Source organism: Salvelinus alpinus, chromosome 1 (genome assembly GCF_045679555.1).
Source record: "Salvelinus alpinus chromosome 1, SLU_Salpinus.1, whole genome shotgun sequence".
Classification (NCBI taxonomy): Eukaryota; Metazoa; Chordata; class Actinopteri; order Salmoniformes; family Salmonidae; genus Salvelinus; species Salvelinus alpinus.
Genome location: NC_092086.1, coordinates 1149603 through 1166449, shown reverse-complemented (window position 1 = coordinate 1166449; position 16847 = coordinate 1149603). Strand labels below are relative to the sequence as shown.

The 16847-nt window shown below is 46.0% G+C and overlaps 1 protein-coding gene across 2 annotated transcripts in view; it reads right to left on the bottom strand.

Annotated features, from left to right (window-relative positions):
* The window catches only part of smurf1 (SMAD specific E3 ubiquitin protein ligase 1), a 67009-nt gene that overhangs the window by 40860 nt on the left and 9302 nt on the right, over positions 1-16847 (bottom strand). For both annotated transcript variants that reach the window (XM_071390442.1, XM_071390450.1), the window contains exons 5-10: positions 12484-12549; positions 8784-8859; positions 8443-8654; positions 4603-4687; positions 1539-1685; positions 1-145 (exon numbers count right to left, since the gene is read on the bottom strand). The exon at positions 1-145 is cut by the window's left edge and continues 72 nt beyond it. In XM_071390442.1, coding sequence (XP_071246543.1) covers positions 1-145; positions 1539-1685; positions 4603-4687; positions 8443-8654; positions 8784-8859; positions 12484-12549 — 731 coding nt within the window. The remainder of the gene's footprint in view (positions 146-1538; positions 1686-4602; positions 4688-8442; positions 8655-8783; positions 8860-12483; positions 12550-16847) is intronic.

Here is a 16847-nt window from a genome sequence, read left to right as displayed (position 1 = left end):
TCGGAGCAGCTTCAGTTTGTGGACCAGGTCTCTCTCATAACGCAGTGTCACCTCCCCTTCTCCTCCCTCCTCCCCTCCCACCTCCATCTCTCTCCCGCCTCCCCCACCCAGTGGCTGAGACGACTCCTTCACCTGGGAGTGTTGGCTGGAGAAACACAGTGGATTTCTCCCCTTTAGGATTTATTTACATGTCTTTGATACGGAATGTTAGCAGATATTCAACCAAAACATAATATTAGATAAACCTGAGTTTACAAATAACAAAAAATATATTTTATTATTTTATTTATTTAATTAACAAAGTTATGTAACACCAAATTCCTGTTTCAAAAAAGTATTGCCCCCCTTTACACTAAATAACTGGATGAGTTAAAGAACGTTCTATGGACAGATGAGTTAAAAGAACGTTCTATGGACAGATGAGTTAAAAGAACGTTCTATGGACAGATGAGTTAAAAGAACGTTCTATGGACAGATGAGTTAAAAGAACGTTCTATGGACAGATGGGTTAAAAGAACGTTCTATGGACAGATGGGTTAAAAGAACGTTCTATGGACAGATGGGTTAAAAGAACGTTCTATGGACAGATGGGTTAAAAGAACGTTCTATGGACAGATGAGTTAAAAGAACGTTCTATAGACAGATGAGTTAAAGAACGTTCTATGGACAGATGAGTTAAAATTACGTTCTATGGACAGATGGGTTAAAAGAACGTTCTATAGACAGATGAGTTAAAAGAACGTTCTATGGACAGATGAGTTAAAAGAACGTTCTATGGACAGATGAGTTAAAAGAACGTTCTATAGACAGATGAGTTAAAAGAACGTTCTATGGACAGATGAGTTAAAAGAACGTTCTATGGACAGATGAGTTAAAAGAATGTTCTATGGACAGATGGGTTAAAATAACGTTCTATGGACAGATGAGTTAAAAGAACGTTCTATGGACAGATGAGTTAAAAGAACGTTCTATAGACAGATGAGTTAAAAGAACGTTCTATGGACAAATGAGTTAAAAGAACGTTCTATGGACAGATGGGTTAAAATAACGTTCTATGGACAGATGAGTTAAAAGAACGTTCTATGGACAGATGAGTTAAAAGAACGTTCTATAGACAGATGAGTTAAAAGAACGTTCTATGGACAAATGAGTTAAAAGAACGTTCTATGGACAGATGAGTTAAAAGAACGTTCTATGGACAGATGAGTTAAAAGAACGTTCTATGGACAGATGAGTTAAAAGAACGTTCTATGGACAGATGAGTTAAAAGAACGTTCTATGGACAGATGAGTTAAAAGAACGTTCTATGGACAAATGAGTTAAAAGAACGTTCTATGGACAGATTAGTTAAAATTACGTTCTATGGACAGATGAGTTAAAAGAACGTTCTATAGACAGATGAGGTAAAAGAACGTTCTATGGACAGATGAGTTAAAATAACGTTCTATGGACAGAACGTGTACCTGATGATGGTGTGTGTGTGTGTGTGTGTGTGTGTCTACGTGTGTGTGTGTGTGTGTGTGTGTGTGTGTGTGTACCTGATGATGGTGTGCAGCCGGGGGTCAGTGAACTGCGTCGTTCGGTTGTTGTGATCCACAAAGTAGATCCGTCCCGACACCGTGCTCCTCACCTCCCAGCCGGACGGCAGCGGACCCAACTCCTCACAGCTCACACTGGTCAGGTCCCTGGACCAATCACAACACACCTCACTATCAGGTGCCAGGACCAATCACAACACACCTCACTATCAGGTCCCTGGACCAATCACAACACACCTCACTATCAGGTGCCAGGACCAATCACAACACACCTCACTATCAGGTCCCTGGACCAATCACAACACACCTCACTATCAGGTGCCTGGACCAATCACAACACACCTCACTATCAGGTGCCTGGACCAATCACAACATACCTCACTATCAGGTGCCTGGACCAACCACAACACACCTCACTATCAGGTCCCTGGACCAATCACAACACACCTCACTATCAGGTGCCTGGACCAATCACAATACACCTTTCTGACCTCTACACTGAACTGAGCTCTAAATGAATCACAACACACCTTACTGGGCTCTAAACGAATCACAACACACCTTAATGAGCTCTAAACCAATCACAACACACCTTACTGAGCTCTAAGCCTTCCAACTGGATGCGTTCCAATTCAGGTAAGGTGGTAAGGGATGAGGTAGTGGGGAGGTAGGATAGATGGATAGGTAGGGGGGGGGGGGGTTTAGAATAGAGGGTAGGAGAGGTAGGGGGGGTGTTAGAATAGAGGGTAGGAGAGGTAGTGGGGTGTTAGAATAGAGGGTAGGAGAGGTAGTGGGGTGTTAGAATAGAGGGTAGGAGAGGTAGGGGGGTGTTAGAATAGAGGGTAGGAGAGGTAGGGGGGGGTGTTAGAATAGAGGGTAGGAGAGGTAGTGGGGTGTTAGAATAGAGGGTAGGAGAGGTAGGGGGGGGGGTGTTAGAATAGAGGGTAGGAGAGATAGTGGGGTGTTAGAATAGAGGGTAGGAGAGGTAGTGGGGTGTTAGAATAGAGGGTAGGAGAGGTAGGGGGGGGGTGTTAGAATAGAGGGTAGGAGAGGTAGGGGGGTGTTAGAATAGAGGGTAGGAGAGGTAGGGGGTGTTAGAATACAGGGTAGGATAATAAGGTTAGAGAGTAAGAAAGTAAGGGTAGTAAGTAGGATAGTAAGGGTAGAAGGTAGGATAGTAAGGGTACAGGGTAGGATAGTAAGGGTAGATGGTAGGATAGTAAGGGTAGAGGGTAGGATAGTAAGGGTAGAAGGTAGGATAGTAAGGGTACAGGGTGGGATAGTAAGGGTAGATGGTAGGATAGTAAGGGTAGAGGGTAGGATAGTAAGGGTAGAAGGTAGGATAGTAAGGGTACAGGGTAGGATAGTAAGGGTAGATGGTAGGATAGTAAGGGTAGAATAGTAAGGGTAGAGTGTAGGGTAGTAAGGGTAGAGGGTAGGATAGTAAGGGTAGAGGGTAGTATGGTAAGGGTAGAGGGTAGTATAGTAAGGGTAGTATAGCAAGGGTAGAGGGTAGGATAGTAGGAGTAGAGGGTAGGATCGTAAGGGTAGTATAGTAAGGGTAGAGGGTAGGATAGTAAGGGTAGAGGGTAGGATAGTAAGGGTAGAGGGTAGGATAGTAAGGGTAGAGGGTAGTATAGTAAGGGTAGTATAGCAAGGGTAGAGGGTAGAAGGGTAAGGGTAGAGGGTAGGATAGTAAGGGTATGATAGTAAGGGTAGAGGGGAGTATGGTAAGGGTAGAGGGTAGTATAGTAAGGGTAGTATAGTAAGGGTAGAGTGTAGGATAGTAAGGGTAGAGGGTAGGATAGTAAGGGTAGAGGGTAGTATGGTAAGGGTAGAGGGTAGTATAGTAAGGGTAGTATAGTAAGGGTAGAGGGTAGGATAGTAAGGGTAGAGGGTAGGATAGTAAGGGTAGAGGGTAGGATAGTAAGGGTAGAGGGTAGTATGGTAAGGGTAGAGGGTAGTATAGTAAGGGTAGTATAGTAAGGGTAGAGGGGAGTATGGTAAGGGTAGAGGGTAGTATAGTAAGGGTAGTATAGTAAGGGTAGAGTGTAGTATAGTAAGGGTAGAGGGTAGGATAGTAAGGGTAGAGGGTAGTATGGTAAGGGTAGAGGGTAGTATAGTAAGGGTAGTATAGTAAGGGTAGAGGGTAGGATAGTAAGGGTAGAGGGTAGGATAGTAAGGGTAGAGGGTAGTATAGTAAGGGTAGTATAGTAAGGGTAGAGGGTAGGATAGTAAGGGTAGAGGGTAGGATAGTAAGGGTAGAGGGTAGGATAGTAAGGGTAGAGGGTAAAATAGTAAGGGTAGTATAGCAAGGGTAGAGGGTAGAAGGGTAAGGGTAGAGGGTAGGATAGTAAGGGTAGAGGGTAGGATAGTAAGGGTAGTATAGCAAGGGTAGAGGGTAGAATAGTAAGGGTAGAGGGTAGGATAGTAAGGGTAGAAGGTAGGATAGTAAGGGTACAGGGTAGGATAGTAAGGGTAGAGTGTAGGATAGTAAGGGTAGAGGGTAGGATAGTAAGGGTAGAAGGTAGGATAGTAAGGGTACAGGGTAGAATAGTAAGGGTAGATGGTAGGATAGTAAGGGTAGAGGGTAGGATAGTAAGGGTAGAAGGTAGGATAGTAAGGGTAGAGGGTAGGATAGTAAGGGTAGAGGGTGGGATAGCAAGGGTAGTATAGCAAGGGTAGAGGGTAGGATAGTAAGGGTAGAGGGTAGGATAGTAAGGGTAGAGGGTAGGATAGTAAGGGTAGAGGGTAGGATAGTAAGGGTAGTATAGCAAGGGTAGAGGGTAGGATAGTAAGGGTAGTATAGCAAGGGTAGAGGGTAGGATAGTAAGGGTAGTATAGCAAGGGTAGAGGGTAGGATAGTAAGGGTAGAGGGTAGGATCGTAAGGGTAGAGGGTAGGATAGTAAGGATAGAGGGTAGGATAGTAAGGGTAGAGGGTAGGATAGTAAGGGTAGAGGGTAGGATCGTAAGGGTAGAGGGTAGTATAGCAAGGGTAGAGGGTAGGATAGTAAGGGTAGAGGGTAGTAAGTAGGGTTAATGTTAAGTTTAGGGTAATATTACCTGGGTATGCGAGGGTCATGCCAGGTGCTGACTCCCGTCTGTGTGTGAAGAAAATACACCTGTCCCTGGACCGTGGTGCGCTGCTCTGTAACACACATTACACAGAAAGGTCACACACACCCCATTCAGATAAAACAGCCTCCCTTGTTGGTTGTTCCTTTCTACAACCCCATTCCCTGCTCAATAACACTCACCTGGCCCTGCTCAATAACACACACCTGGCCCTGCTCAATAACACACACACCTGGCCCAGCTCAATAACACACACACCTGGCCCTGCTCAATAACACACACCTGGCCCTGCTCAATAACACACACCTGGCCCTGCTCAATAACACACACCTGGCCCAGCTCAAAAACACACACCTGGCCCAGCTCAAAAACACACACCTGGCCCAGCTCAAAAACACACACCTAGCCCTGTTCAATAACACACACCTGGCCCAGCTCAATAACACACACCTGGCCCAGCTCAATAACACACACACACCTGGCCCTGCTCAATAACACACACACACCTGGCCCTGCTCAATAACACACCCCTGGCCCTGTTCAATAACACACCCCTGGCCCTGTTCAATAACACACCCCTGGCCCTGTTCAATAACACACCCCTGGCCCTGTTCAATAACACACCCCTGGCCCTGTTCAATAACACACCCCTGGCCCTGTTCAATAACACACCCCTGGCCCTGCTCAATAACACACCCCTGGCCCTGCTCAATAACACACACCTGGCCCTGCTCAATAACACACACCTGGCCCTGCTCAATAACACACACCTGGCCCTGCTCAATAACACACACCTGGCCCTGCTCAATAACACACACCTGGCCCTGCTCAATAACACACACCTGGCCCTGCTCAATAACACACACACACCTGGCCCTGCTCAATAACACACCCCTGGCCCTGTTCAATAACACACCCCTGGCCCTGTTCAATAACACACCCCTGGCCCTGTTCAATAACACACCCCTGGCCCTGTTCAATAACACACCCCTGGCCCTGTTCAATAACACACCCCTGGCCCTGTTCAATAACACACCCCTGGCCCTGCTCAATAACACACCCCTGGCCCTGCTCAATAACACACACCTGGCCCTGCTCAATAACACACACCTGGCCCTGCTCAATAACACACACCTGGCCCTGCTCAATAACACACACCTGGCCCTGCTCAATAACACACACCTGGCCCTGCTCAATAACACACACCTGGCCCTGCTCAATAACACACACCTGGCCCTGCTCAATAACACACACCTGGCCCTGCTCAATAACACACACACCTGACCCTGCTCAATAACACACACACCTGACCCTGCTCAATAACACACACACCTGGCCCTGCTCAATAACACACACACCTGGCCCTGCTCAATAACACACACCTGGCCCTGCTCAATAACACACACCTGGCCCTGCTCAATAACACACACCTGGCCCTGCTCAATAACACACACCTGGCCCTGCTCAATAACACACACCTGGCCCTGCTCAATAACACACACCTGGCCCTGCTCAATAACACACACCTGGCCCTGCTCAATAACACACACCTGGCCCTGCTCAATAACACACACCTGGCCCAGCTCGATAACACACACCTGGCCCAGCTCGATAACACACACCTGGCCCAGCTCGATAACACACACACCTGACCCTGTTCAATAACATACACCTGGCCCTGTTCAATAACACACACCTGGCCCTGTTCAATAACACACACCTGGCCCAGCTCAATAACACACACACACCTGGCCCTGCTCAATAACACACACACACCTGGCCCTGTTCAATAACACACCCCTGGCCCTGTTCAATAACACACCCCTGGCCCTGTTCAATAACACACCCCTGGCCCTGTTCAATAACACACCCCTGGCCCTGTTCAATAACACACCCCTGGCCCTGTTCAATAACACACCCCTGGCCCTGTTCAATAACACACCCCTGGCCCTGTTCAATAACACACCCCTGGCCCTGTTCAATAACACACCCCTGGCCCTGCTCAATAACACACACCTGGCCCTGCTCAATAACACACACCTGGCCCTGCTCAATAACACACACCTGGCCCTGCTCAATAACACACACCTGGCCCTGCTCAATAACACACACCTGGCCCTGCTCAATAACACACACCTGGCCCTGCTCAATAACACACACCTGGCCCTGCTCAATAACACACACCTGGCCCTGCTCAATAACACACACACCTGACCCTGCTCAATAACACACACACCTGACCCTGCTCAATAACACACACACCTGGCCCTGCTCAATAACACACACCTGGCCCTGCTCAATAACACACACCTGGCCCTGCTCAATAACACACACCTGGCCCTGCTCAATAACACACACCTGGCCCTGCTCAATAACACACACCTGGCCCTGCTCGATAACACACACCTGGCCCTGCTCGATAACACACACCTGGCCCTGCTCGATAACACACACCTGGCCCAGCTCGATAACACACACCTGGCCCAGCTCGATAACACACACCTGGCCCAGCTCGATAACACACACACCTGACCCTGTTCAATAACATACACCTGGCCCTGTTCGATAACACACACCTGGCCCTGTTCAATAACACACACCTGGCCCTGTTCAATAACACACCCCTGGCCCTGCTCAATAACACACCCCTGGCCCTGCTCAATAACACACACCTGGCCCTGTTCAATAACACACCCCTGGCCCTGCTCAATAACACACACCTGGCCCTGTTCAATAACACACCCCTGGCCCTGCTCAATAACACACCCCTGGCCCTGCTCAATAACACACACCTGGCCCTGCTCAATAACACACACCTGGCCCTGCTCAATAACACACACCTGGCCCTGCTCAATAACACTCACCTGGCCCTGCTCAATAACACACACCTGGCCCTGCTCAATAACACACACCTGGCCCTGCTCAATAACACTCACCTGACCCTGCTCAATAACACACACACCTGACCCTGCTCAATAACACACACACCTGACCCTGCTCAATAACACACTCACCTGGCCCTGCTCAATAACACACTCACCTGGCCCTGCTCAATAACACACTCACCTGGCCCTGCTCAATAACACACACCTGGTCCTGCTCAATAACACACACCTGGCCCTGCTCAATAACACACACCTGGCCCTGCTCAATAACACACACCTGGCCCTGCTCAATAACACACACCTGGCCCTGCTCAATAACACACACCTGGCCCTGCTCAATAACACACACCTGGCCCTGCTCAATAACACACACCTGGCCCTGCTCAATAACACACACCTGGCCCTGCTCAATAACACACACCTGGCCCTGCTCAATAACACACACCTGGCCCTGCTCAATAACACACACCTGGCCCTGCTCAATAACACACACCTGGCCCTGCTCAATAACACACACCTGGCCCTGCTCAATAACACACACCTGGCCCTGCTCAATAACACACACCTGGCCCTGCTCAATAACACACACCTGGCCCTGTTCAATAACACACACCTGGCCCTGCTCAATAACACACACCTGGCCCTGCTCAATAACACACACCTGGCCCTGCTCAATAACACACACCTGGCCCTGCTCAATAACACACACCTGGCCCTGCTCAATAACACACACCTGGCCCTGCTCAATAACACACACCTGGCCCTGCTCAATAACACACACCTGGCCCTGTACCGTTTGTCAATAACACACACCTGGCCCTGCTCAATAACACACACCTGGCCCTGCTCAATAAGACACACCTGGCCCTGTACCGTTTGTCAATAACACACACCTGGCCCTGTACCGTTTGTCAATAACACAAACTCTCTCTGTCTCTCTCACCGTATCCCTCAGGCAGATCAGGTGATTGGTTGCCATGCAGTCGGTTCTGAGGGGTGTGGGTGTGTCTTTGGGAATCCTGGCCTCTGATTCGCTGAGCCTGGAGCCGGTTCTCCTGGTTGGGTGAATCCGGTGGACAGGTCCCGCCCCCAGCGGCGCCCGTGGCGTCTGAGTACGGCAGCGGCTCCTCACTGAAACAGCTCTCAAACACAGGCCTATACACACACACACACACACACACACACCACACAACACACACACACACCTGTTACGTACACACACCCCTGTTACACACACACAGTGAGAGAGCCCTCCAACACACAGAACCACAGAAGGATCCTCACCCCTCATTCTCCAACAGTCCTCTACAGTCGACCACAGGTCCTCCACTGCCCAAACCATCTCTGGTCTGGAGGCTCACTGGAAAACACAGTTAACACACATTACACACACAGTCTGGTACAGCTAACCTTGTGGGGACACACAATTCAGCCCCATTCAAAATCCTATTTACCCTAACCCGTACTCTTACCCTAACCTTTACATTAACCCTAACCCGTACTCTTACCCTAACCTTAACATTAACCCATACTCTTGCCCTAACCCGTACTCTTACCCTAACCCATACTCTTACCCTAACCTTAACATTAACCCTAACCCATACTCTTGCCCTAACCTTTACATTAACCCTAACCCATACTCTTACCCTAACCTGTACTCTTACCCTAACCTTTACATTAACCCTAACCCGTACTCTTATGATAACCTTAACCCTAAATACATTTTTAAATAGTATTGTCCTAGTCGTCATGCATCTGATTGCCCTTATTAACACACAGCATACGGAGCCTATAGAGAATACCACTGCTGCTGCAGCGCCTCAGCTCGTTGTTGCTGCTGGACTGAAACGGGCCATTCTAGAAGCAGTCATTGTGCAACAATTATAAATGCAAATGGCGTGTTAAAAACAGTTTTGATGGCCATGCTTTAAAAAAGAGCTACTATTTTTATTTTCCAAATGGTAATTGATGAGCGCCTCCCATTCACTATTCAAGTGTATAGGCAGCGGTAGGCAGGCTATCACGGAAACGTGGAGGCAATTCTTTTATAAAGTCCTCCGAATAGGCCATTGAAACCAGCATTTCTCTCCTGTTGAATTGTTTTTCATATCAACTTTCTTTCACTGTCCAGAAGCCAACGGCACAATCCTAGTCACTTCTCTTTTCAGTTCACTGCAGCTGGCGACTGGAACGAGCTGCAACAAACACTCAAACTGGACAGTTTTATCTCAATCTCTTCAGTCAAAGACTCAATCATGGACGCTCTTACTGACGGTTGTGGCTGCTTCGCGTGATGTATTGTTGTCTCTAACCTTCTTGCCCTTTGTGCTGTTGTCTGTGCCCAATAATGTTTGTACTAGGGATGCACGATATATCGGTGAACATATATCGGAATCGGACGATATTAACTATAAAATGCCAACATCGGTATCGGCCTGAATTCTAGTTTAAAGCCGATGTGCAAAATCGATGTCAAAGCTGACGTACATACCTATATAACGTAGGTACACGGCGTAATGACGCCACGTAAAAATGTTCACTACACGTGCAACACAGCATTCCCAACCTAGCCCACAATGTCTGCTGTGTGGATCGAGCAGTCAACAAGTCGAGCAGGCATTTGAAAGAGTAAGAACATTTCAGAGAGACAACTCAAAGGTGAAATCCATTAACGACAAGATAATGGAATTCATTACCAATCAAACGTTCTCTGTCGTGGGTGATGTTGGCATTCGCCGACTGGTCGAGCACCGGTACACACTACCAGGTGCGCTATTTTTCAGATGTTGCCCTACCGGAGTTACACAGTAATAGCGTCACTGCTATTAGCTTCACAACATACTATGGAACGCCGTTTGGGTCTTTACGTGTTTAAAAGATACTATTTGACACGTTAAATAAGCTTTTAATTTGACATGTCAAATGACACAGTTCTATTATAGAATGTTGTGTGTTGTGAATTTGCACGTGCGCCACCACCACTATCAGTAGCACTGTCAAAGCTGTACAAAACAAGTCTGCAAACAAGCAAACACCGGCCACGAACGATGTGTTCACAATACCGTTTTGGTAATAAAGCATTATTTGTTCAACGGCATCTTCTGGGGTCGCTAGCTTTAGCTTGGTACCTAGCTAGCACCAATACAACCAGCCTGAAAACAATGACCAGTAGAAACTGCAGTCATTTTCATTATTCTTAGCAATGATTTAGGAATCCTTGTTAGTAAGTATTAGCTAGGTTGACACTTGTTGTTCACCTATTGAAATTGAACTTCAGTTCATGAAAATAAATAGCTAGTCAGCTACTTAACCTTGTTGCCCAAAGCTAACGTTATAAGCAGCCAGCTAGCTTCATCTGGCTAGTGATGCTCGGCCGGACTGGGTTATGTGTTGTGAAAGGCTGTACAGTGAAATAAAGATGCCCCCAATGCAACTCTAAACTATAATACATCCAGTGAGATTTCAGCAGATTTTTCTCAAATTTAACTAATTATTGTCTTTTGTTGATTTTATATAACATTCCAACCTCGTTTAGCATGATCTATTAAATTATTGCATAATTCTACTATTTGTATTAATTTGCATCACTGTCAATTACATACTTTTATTTTGAAGGCTCAACCGCAAAGTCCACTATTGTGGCTAATCCTTATTGTGGCTAGCTTCACATAGATGGGTCCGACCACCGTTAATCAAATAAGAACTGTCTTATAAATTAGGGTTATTTTAGATAATGACACCTAGCTATATAGTTAGCTAGCTAGTTAGCTACTGAAACAGATGTCGTTTTGCTGTGTTTTTGGGGGAGAACATTGTTTGCCTCCATGAGCTAGATAGCTTTTCTTTATGACCAGCACTGCAGGTACACGAGACAACTTCACCAGCATCATAGCATACGTATCGATGAATCGTTGTGACGTATGAAATACGAGTGATAGTGTAATCAATGTGTAATAACTACGTTAAAAAAATGTATGAACGTGTTAAATTATTATGTGAAGTGCAGACATATTCAGGTCCTGATTGGTCAACAAGCTTATTTGACACGTCAAATAGTGTTACTTAACGTGTATATTTTTTGACACGCAAAGACCCAAACGGCTTCCTGGTTGAGAATGAAACGACTGAACAAATGAACAATGAAACAGCACAGAGATTGACTTCATCACTACTTGTTTTGTAAGAAGTGTTGACAAGCTGTCTGTTTAAACTACTAACACACAGCTCAGACACCCACACATACCCCACAAGACACCAGAGGTCTGTTTAAACTACTACCCCACCAGAGGTCTGTTTAAACTACTACCCCACCAGAGGTCTCTTCACAGTCCCCAAGTCCAGAACAGACTATGGGAGGCTCACAGTACTACATAGAGCCATGACTACATGGAACTCTATTCCACAGCAGGTAACTGATGCAGCAGGAGAATCAGATTTAAATACACCTTATGGAGCAGCGGGGACTGAGAAGAGACACACAGACACACGCTCACACGTGATAAGACACGCACTCTACACACACGTACATGGTAATATTGTTGTATAGTGGTTTTATACATGTTGTATTGTAGATATGTAGTGGTGGAATACTGTTATATGATGTACTGTTTAATATGTAAGGTCAGTGCTAAAATGGGCTCCCGAGTGGCGCAGCGGTCTAAGACACTGTATCTCAGTGCAAGAAGCGTCACTACAGTCCCTGGTTCGAATCCAGGCTGTATCACATCCGGTGGCGCATCGGATTGGCCCGGATTCGCAATTGGCCCAGCGTCGTCCAGGTTTAGCCGTCATTGTAAATAATAATTTGTTCTTAACTGACTTGCCTAGTTAAATAAAGAATAAAAATAAATAAATGTGTTTGGACCCCTAATGGGGATCCTTGATAAATATAAATTATATGGGCGAGGTAAATTAAAAATCTGCCCGGTCATGTTGTCCGGCACCACCTTTTCCTATCGGAAACCCTGTGTCCAGTCAGTCTTACCTACGATCTGTCCCCGTACTGCATCACTGTCTGATGGATTCAGCTTACAGAGATCCAACCGCTGGTCTGGAGAGAGAGAGAGAGAGAGAGACAGACACAGAGAGAGAGACAGACACAGAGACGGAGAGAGGGACAGAGAGAGGGACAGAGAGAGGGACAGAGAGAGGGACAGAGAGAGGGACAGAGAGAGGGACAGAGAGAGGGACAGAGAGAGGGACAGAGAGAGGGACAGAGAGGGACAGAGAGAGGGACAGAGAGAGGGAGAGAGAGAGGGACAGAGAGAGAGAGAGAGAGAGAGAGAGAGAGACAGAGAGACAGAGAGAGAGAGAGAGAGAGAGAGAGAGAGAGAGAGAGAGAGAGACAGACAGACAGACAGACAGACAGACAGACAGACAGACAGACAGACAGACAGACAGACAGACAGACAGACAGACAGACAGACAGACAGACAGACAGACAGACAGACAGACAGAGAGAGAGAGAGAGAGGCAGAGAAAGAAAGAGAAGAGAGAGAGGAGTTTGTAGTGTACCCGTGTGCTATAGATCCATGCCAGAACATGTCAATCTGCTAACATAACTAAAGCCCCCCCGTTGTAACTGCCGTCGGCTGTAAAGGTCTGAACATGTTTTGGACACTTTTGGTACCTAAAGAAACTGAAATGTGGCATTCCCTTTCACTTCTCCAAATGTTGTTACATTACAGCCTTATTCTAAAATGAATTAAATAAAGCATTTCCCTCACCAACCTTTCACACAATACCCCATAATGGCAAAATGAAAACAGTTTTTTTGACATTTTTGCAAATGTATAAAAAAACTTAAAAACAGAAATACCTTACTTACATAAGTATTCAGACCCTTTGCTGTGAGACTCAAAATTGAGCTCAGGTGCTTCCTGTTTCCATTGATCATCCTTGATGTTTCTACAACTGGATTGTATTTATTAGGGATCCCCATTAGTTCCTGTCAAGGCAGCAGCTACTCTTCCTGGGGTTTATTATGGATCCCCATTAGTTCCTGCCAAGGCAGCAGCTACTCTTCCTCCAGAAAAAGTAAGGCAGTTATACAATTTTAGATGAGAAACCATGCACCTGAACAAAGATAGCACAGACATGCGATTGCCTTTTCAATCATAGTTATACAACTTGAAAAACATTACAATACATTTCACAACATATTCAGTGTGTGCCCTCAGGCCACTACTCTACTACCACATATCTACAACACTACATCCATGTGTACGTGTCTGTATAGTAGTGTGTATGTTATTGTGTGTGTACCTGGGTGTGTGTGTCTCTTCACAGTCCCCGCTGCTCCATAAGGTGTATTTGTATCTGTTTTATAAATCTGATTCTCCTGCTGCATCCGTCACCTGATGTGGAATAGAGTTCCATGTAGTCATGGCTCCATGTTGTACTGTGCACCTCCCATAGTGTGTTCTGGACTTGGGGACTGTGAAGAGACCTCTGATTGCATGTCTTGTGGGGTATGCATGGGTGTCCGAGCAAACAGCAGCTCAGTGCATTCAACATGTCAATACCTCTCACAAATACAAGCAGTGATGAAGTCAACCTCTCCTCCACTTTGAGCCAGGAGAGATTGACATGCATATTATTAACTTCTCTAGGGTAGGGGGCACTATTTTCACCTCCGGATGAAAAGCGTGCCCAAAGTAAACTGCCTGCTACTCAGGCCCAGAAGCTAGGATATGCATATAATTTGTAGATTTGGATATAAAACACTCTAAAGTTTCCAAAACTGTTAAAATAATGTCTGTGAGTATAACATAACTGATTTGGCAGGCGAAAACCTTAGGGATCCCCCAACACCTAAGTGTTGAGTCATCTTCATACATAGACATACCTGTTTTAGTAAAGATTGGGAAAAAGTAAGGGGCCTAGACAGCTGCCCTGGGGAATTCCTGATTCTACCAGTAAGGGGCCTAGACAGCCGCCTTGGGGAATTCCTGATTCTACCAGTAAGGGGCCTAGACAGCTGCCCTGGGGAATTCCTGATTCTACCAGTAAGGGGCCTAGACAGCTGCCCTGGGGAATTCCTGATTCTACCAGTAAGGGGCCTAGACAGCTGCCCTGGGGAATTCCTGATTCTACCAATAAGGGGCCTAGAAAGCTGCCCTGGGGAATTCCTGATTCTACCTGGATTATTATGTAAGGGCTTCCAACAAAGAACATCCTCTGTGTTCTGTTATACAGGTAACTCTTTATCCACAATACAACAGGTGGTTTAAAGCCATAACACATACGTTTTTCCAACAGCAGACTATGATCGATAATGTCAAAAGCCGCACTGAAGTCTAACAAAACAGCCCCCACAATCTTTTTATAATCAATTTCTCTCAGCCAATCATCAGTAATTTGTTTAAGTGCTGTGCTTGTTGAATGTCCTTCCCTATAAGCGTGCTAAAAGTCTGTTGGCAATTTGTTTACTGTAAAATAGCATTGTATCTGGTCAAACAACATTTTCCAAACGTTTAACAAGAGTTGGTAATACGCTGATTGGTCGGCTATTTGAGCCGTTGTTGTCAGACCCCGGTGGCTTGTCATTGTTGATAGACAACAATGTTTTGTAAAAAAATCATTAAACTAATTGGCAATATCAGTGGCTTTTGTGATGAATGAGCCATCTGATTCAATGAATGATGGAGCTGAGTTTGCCTTTTTGCTCAAAATGTCATTGAAGGTGCTCCAAAAGGTTTTTACGATCATTCTTTATGTAATTTATCTTTGTTTCATGGCATAGTTTCTTCTTCTTTTTATTTAGTTTAGTCACACGATTTCTCAATTTGCAATACGTTTGCCAATCGGTTGTGCATCCAGACTTATTTGCTATTCCTTTTGCCTCATCCCTCTCAACCATACAATTTTTTATTTCCTCATCAATACACAGGGATTTAACCGCGCAGAATTGAGAATAGCCACCTCATTCCTGTAATCCTCCGCTAGCAAACAATTGCCGCATTGGAATACTGGATTGTCAATATTGTCGCGGACAAGAGCGTAATAAACACAGCTTCTACATCGCTGGGAAAGTTTGTTGGCTAAATCAGGCAAAGCGGGCTCTATTGCAACCTAGCGAGGTTGGAGTTTTGTCAAAGGCACCTAAAGGACTCTCAGAACATGAGAAACAAGATTCTCTGGTCTGATGAAATCCAGATTGAACTCTTTGGCCTGAATGCCAAGCGTCACGTCTGGAGGAAACCTGGCACCATCCCTACGGTGAAGCATGGTGGTGGCAGCATCATGCTGTGGGGATGTTTTTCAGTGGCAGGGACTGGGGGACTAGTCAAGATCGAGGGAAAGACGAACGAAGCAAAGTACAGAGAGATGCTTGATGAAAACCTGCTCCAGAGCGCTCAGGACCTCAGACTGGGGGTGAAGGTTCACCTTCCAACAGGACAACAACCCTAAGCACACTGCCAAGACAACGCAGGAGTGGCTTCGGGACAAGTCTCAATGTCCTCGAGTGGCCCAGCCAGAGCCCGGACTTGAACCCGATCTAACATCTCTGGAGAGAAAATAGCTGTGCAGCAACGCTCCCCATCCAACCTGACAGAGCTTGAGAGGATCTGCAGAGAAGAATGGGAGAAACTCCCCAAATACAGGTGTGCCAAGCTTGTAGCGTCATACTCAAGAAGACTCGAGGCTGTAATCGCTGCTAAAGCTGCTTCAACAAAGTACTGAGTAAAGGGTCTGAATACTTATGTAAATTCTTTTGATAAATTATCAACATTTAAATGTGATATTTTTCAGTTGTTTTTTTGTGAAAACATTTATAAAAACCTGTATTTCCTTTGTCATTATGGGGTGTGTGTAGAAAAAAACAATTTTAGAATAAGGCTGTAAATGTGTCAAAAGTAAAAGGGTCTGAATACTTTCAGAATGAACTGTAGGCTGCCAGTACAGAGCCTCTAGTACCAGGGCAAAGCAGCTAGCAAGGTACTGCTCTGTTTCAGCTGGTATGGTCAGTCTAGCTGTATGGAGAAGGTACTGCTCTGTTTCAGCTGGTATGGTCAGTCTAGCTGTATGGAGGAGAAGGTACTGCTCTGTTTCAGCTGTTATGGTCAGTCTAGCTGTATGGAGAAGGTACTGCTCTGTTTCAGCTGGTATGGTCAGTCTAGCTGTATGGAGGAGAAGGTACTGCTCTGTTTCAGCTGGTATGGTCAGTCTAGCTGTATGGAGAAGGTACTGCTCTGTTTCAGCTGGTATGGTCAGTCTAGCTGTATGGAGAAGAAGGTACTGCTCTGTTTCAGCTGGTATGGTCAGTCTAGCTGTATGGAGGAGAAGGTACTGCTCTGTTTCAGCTGTTATGGTCAGTCTAGCTGTATGGAGGAGAAGGTACTGCTC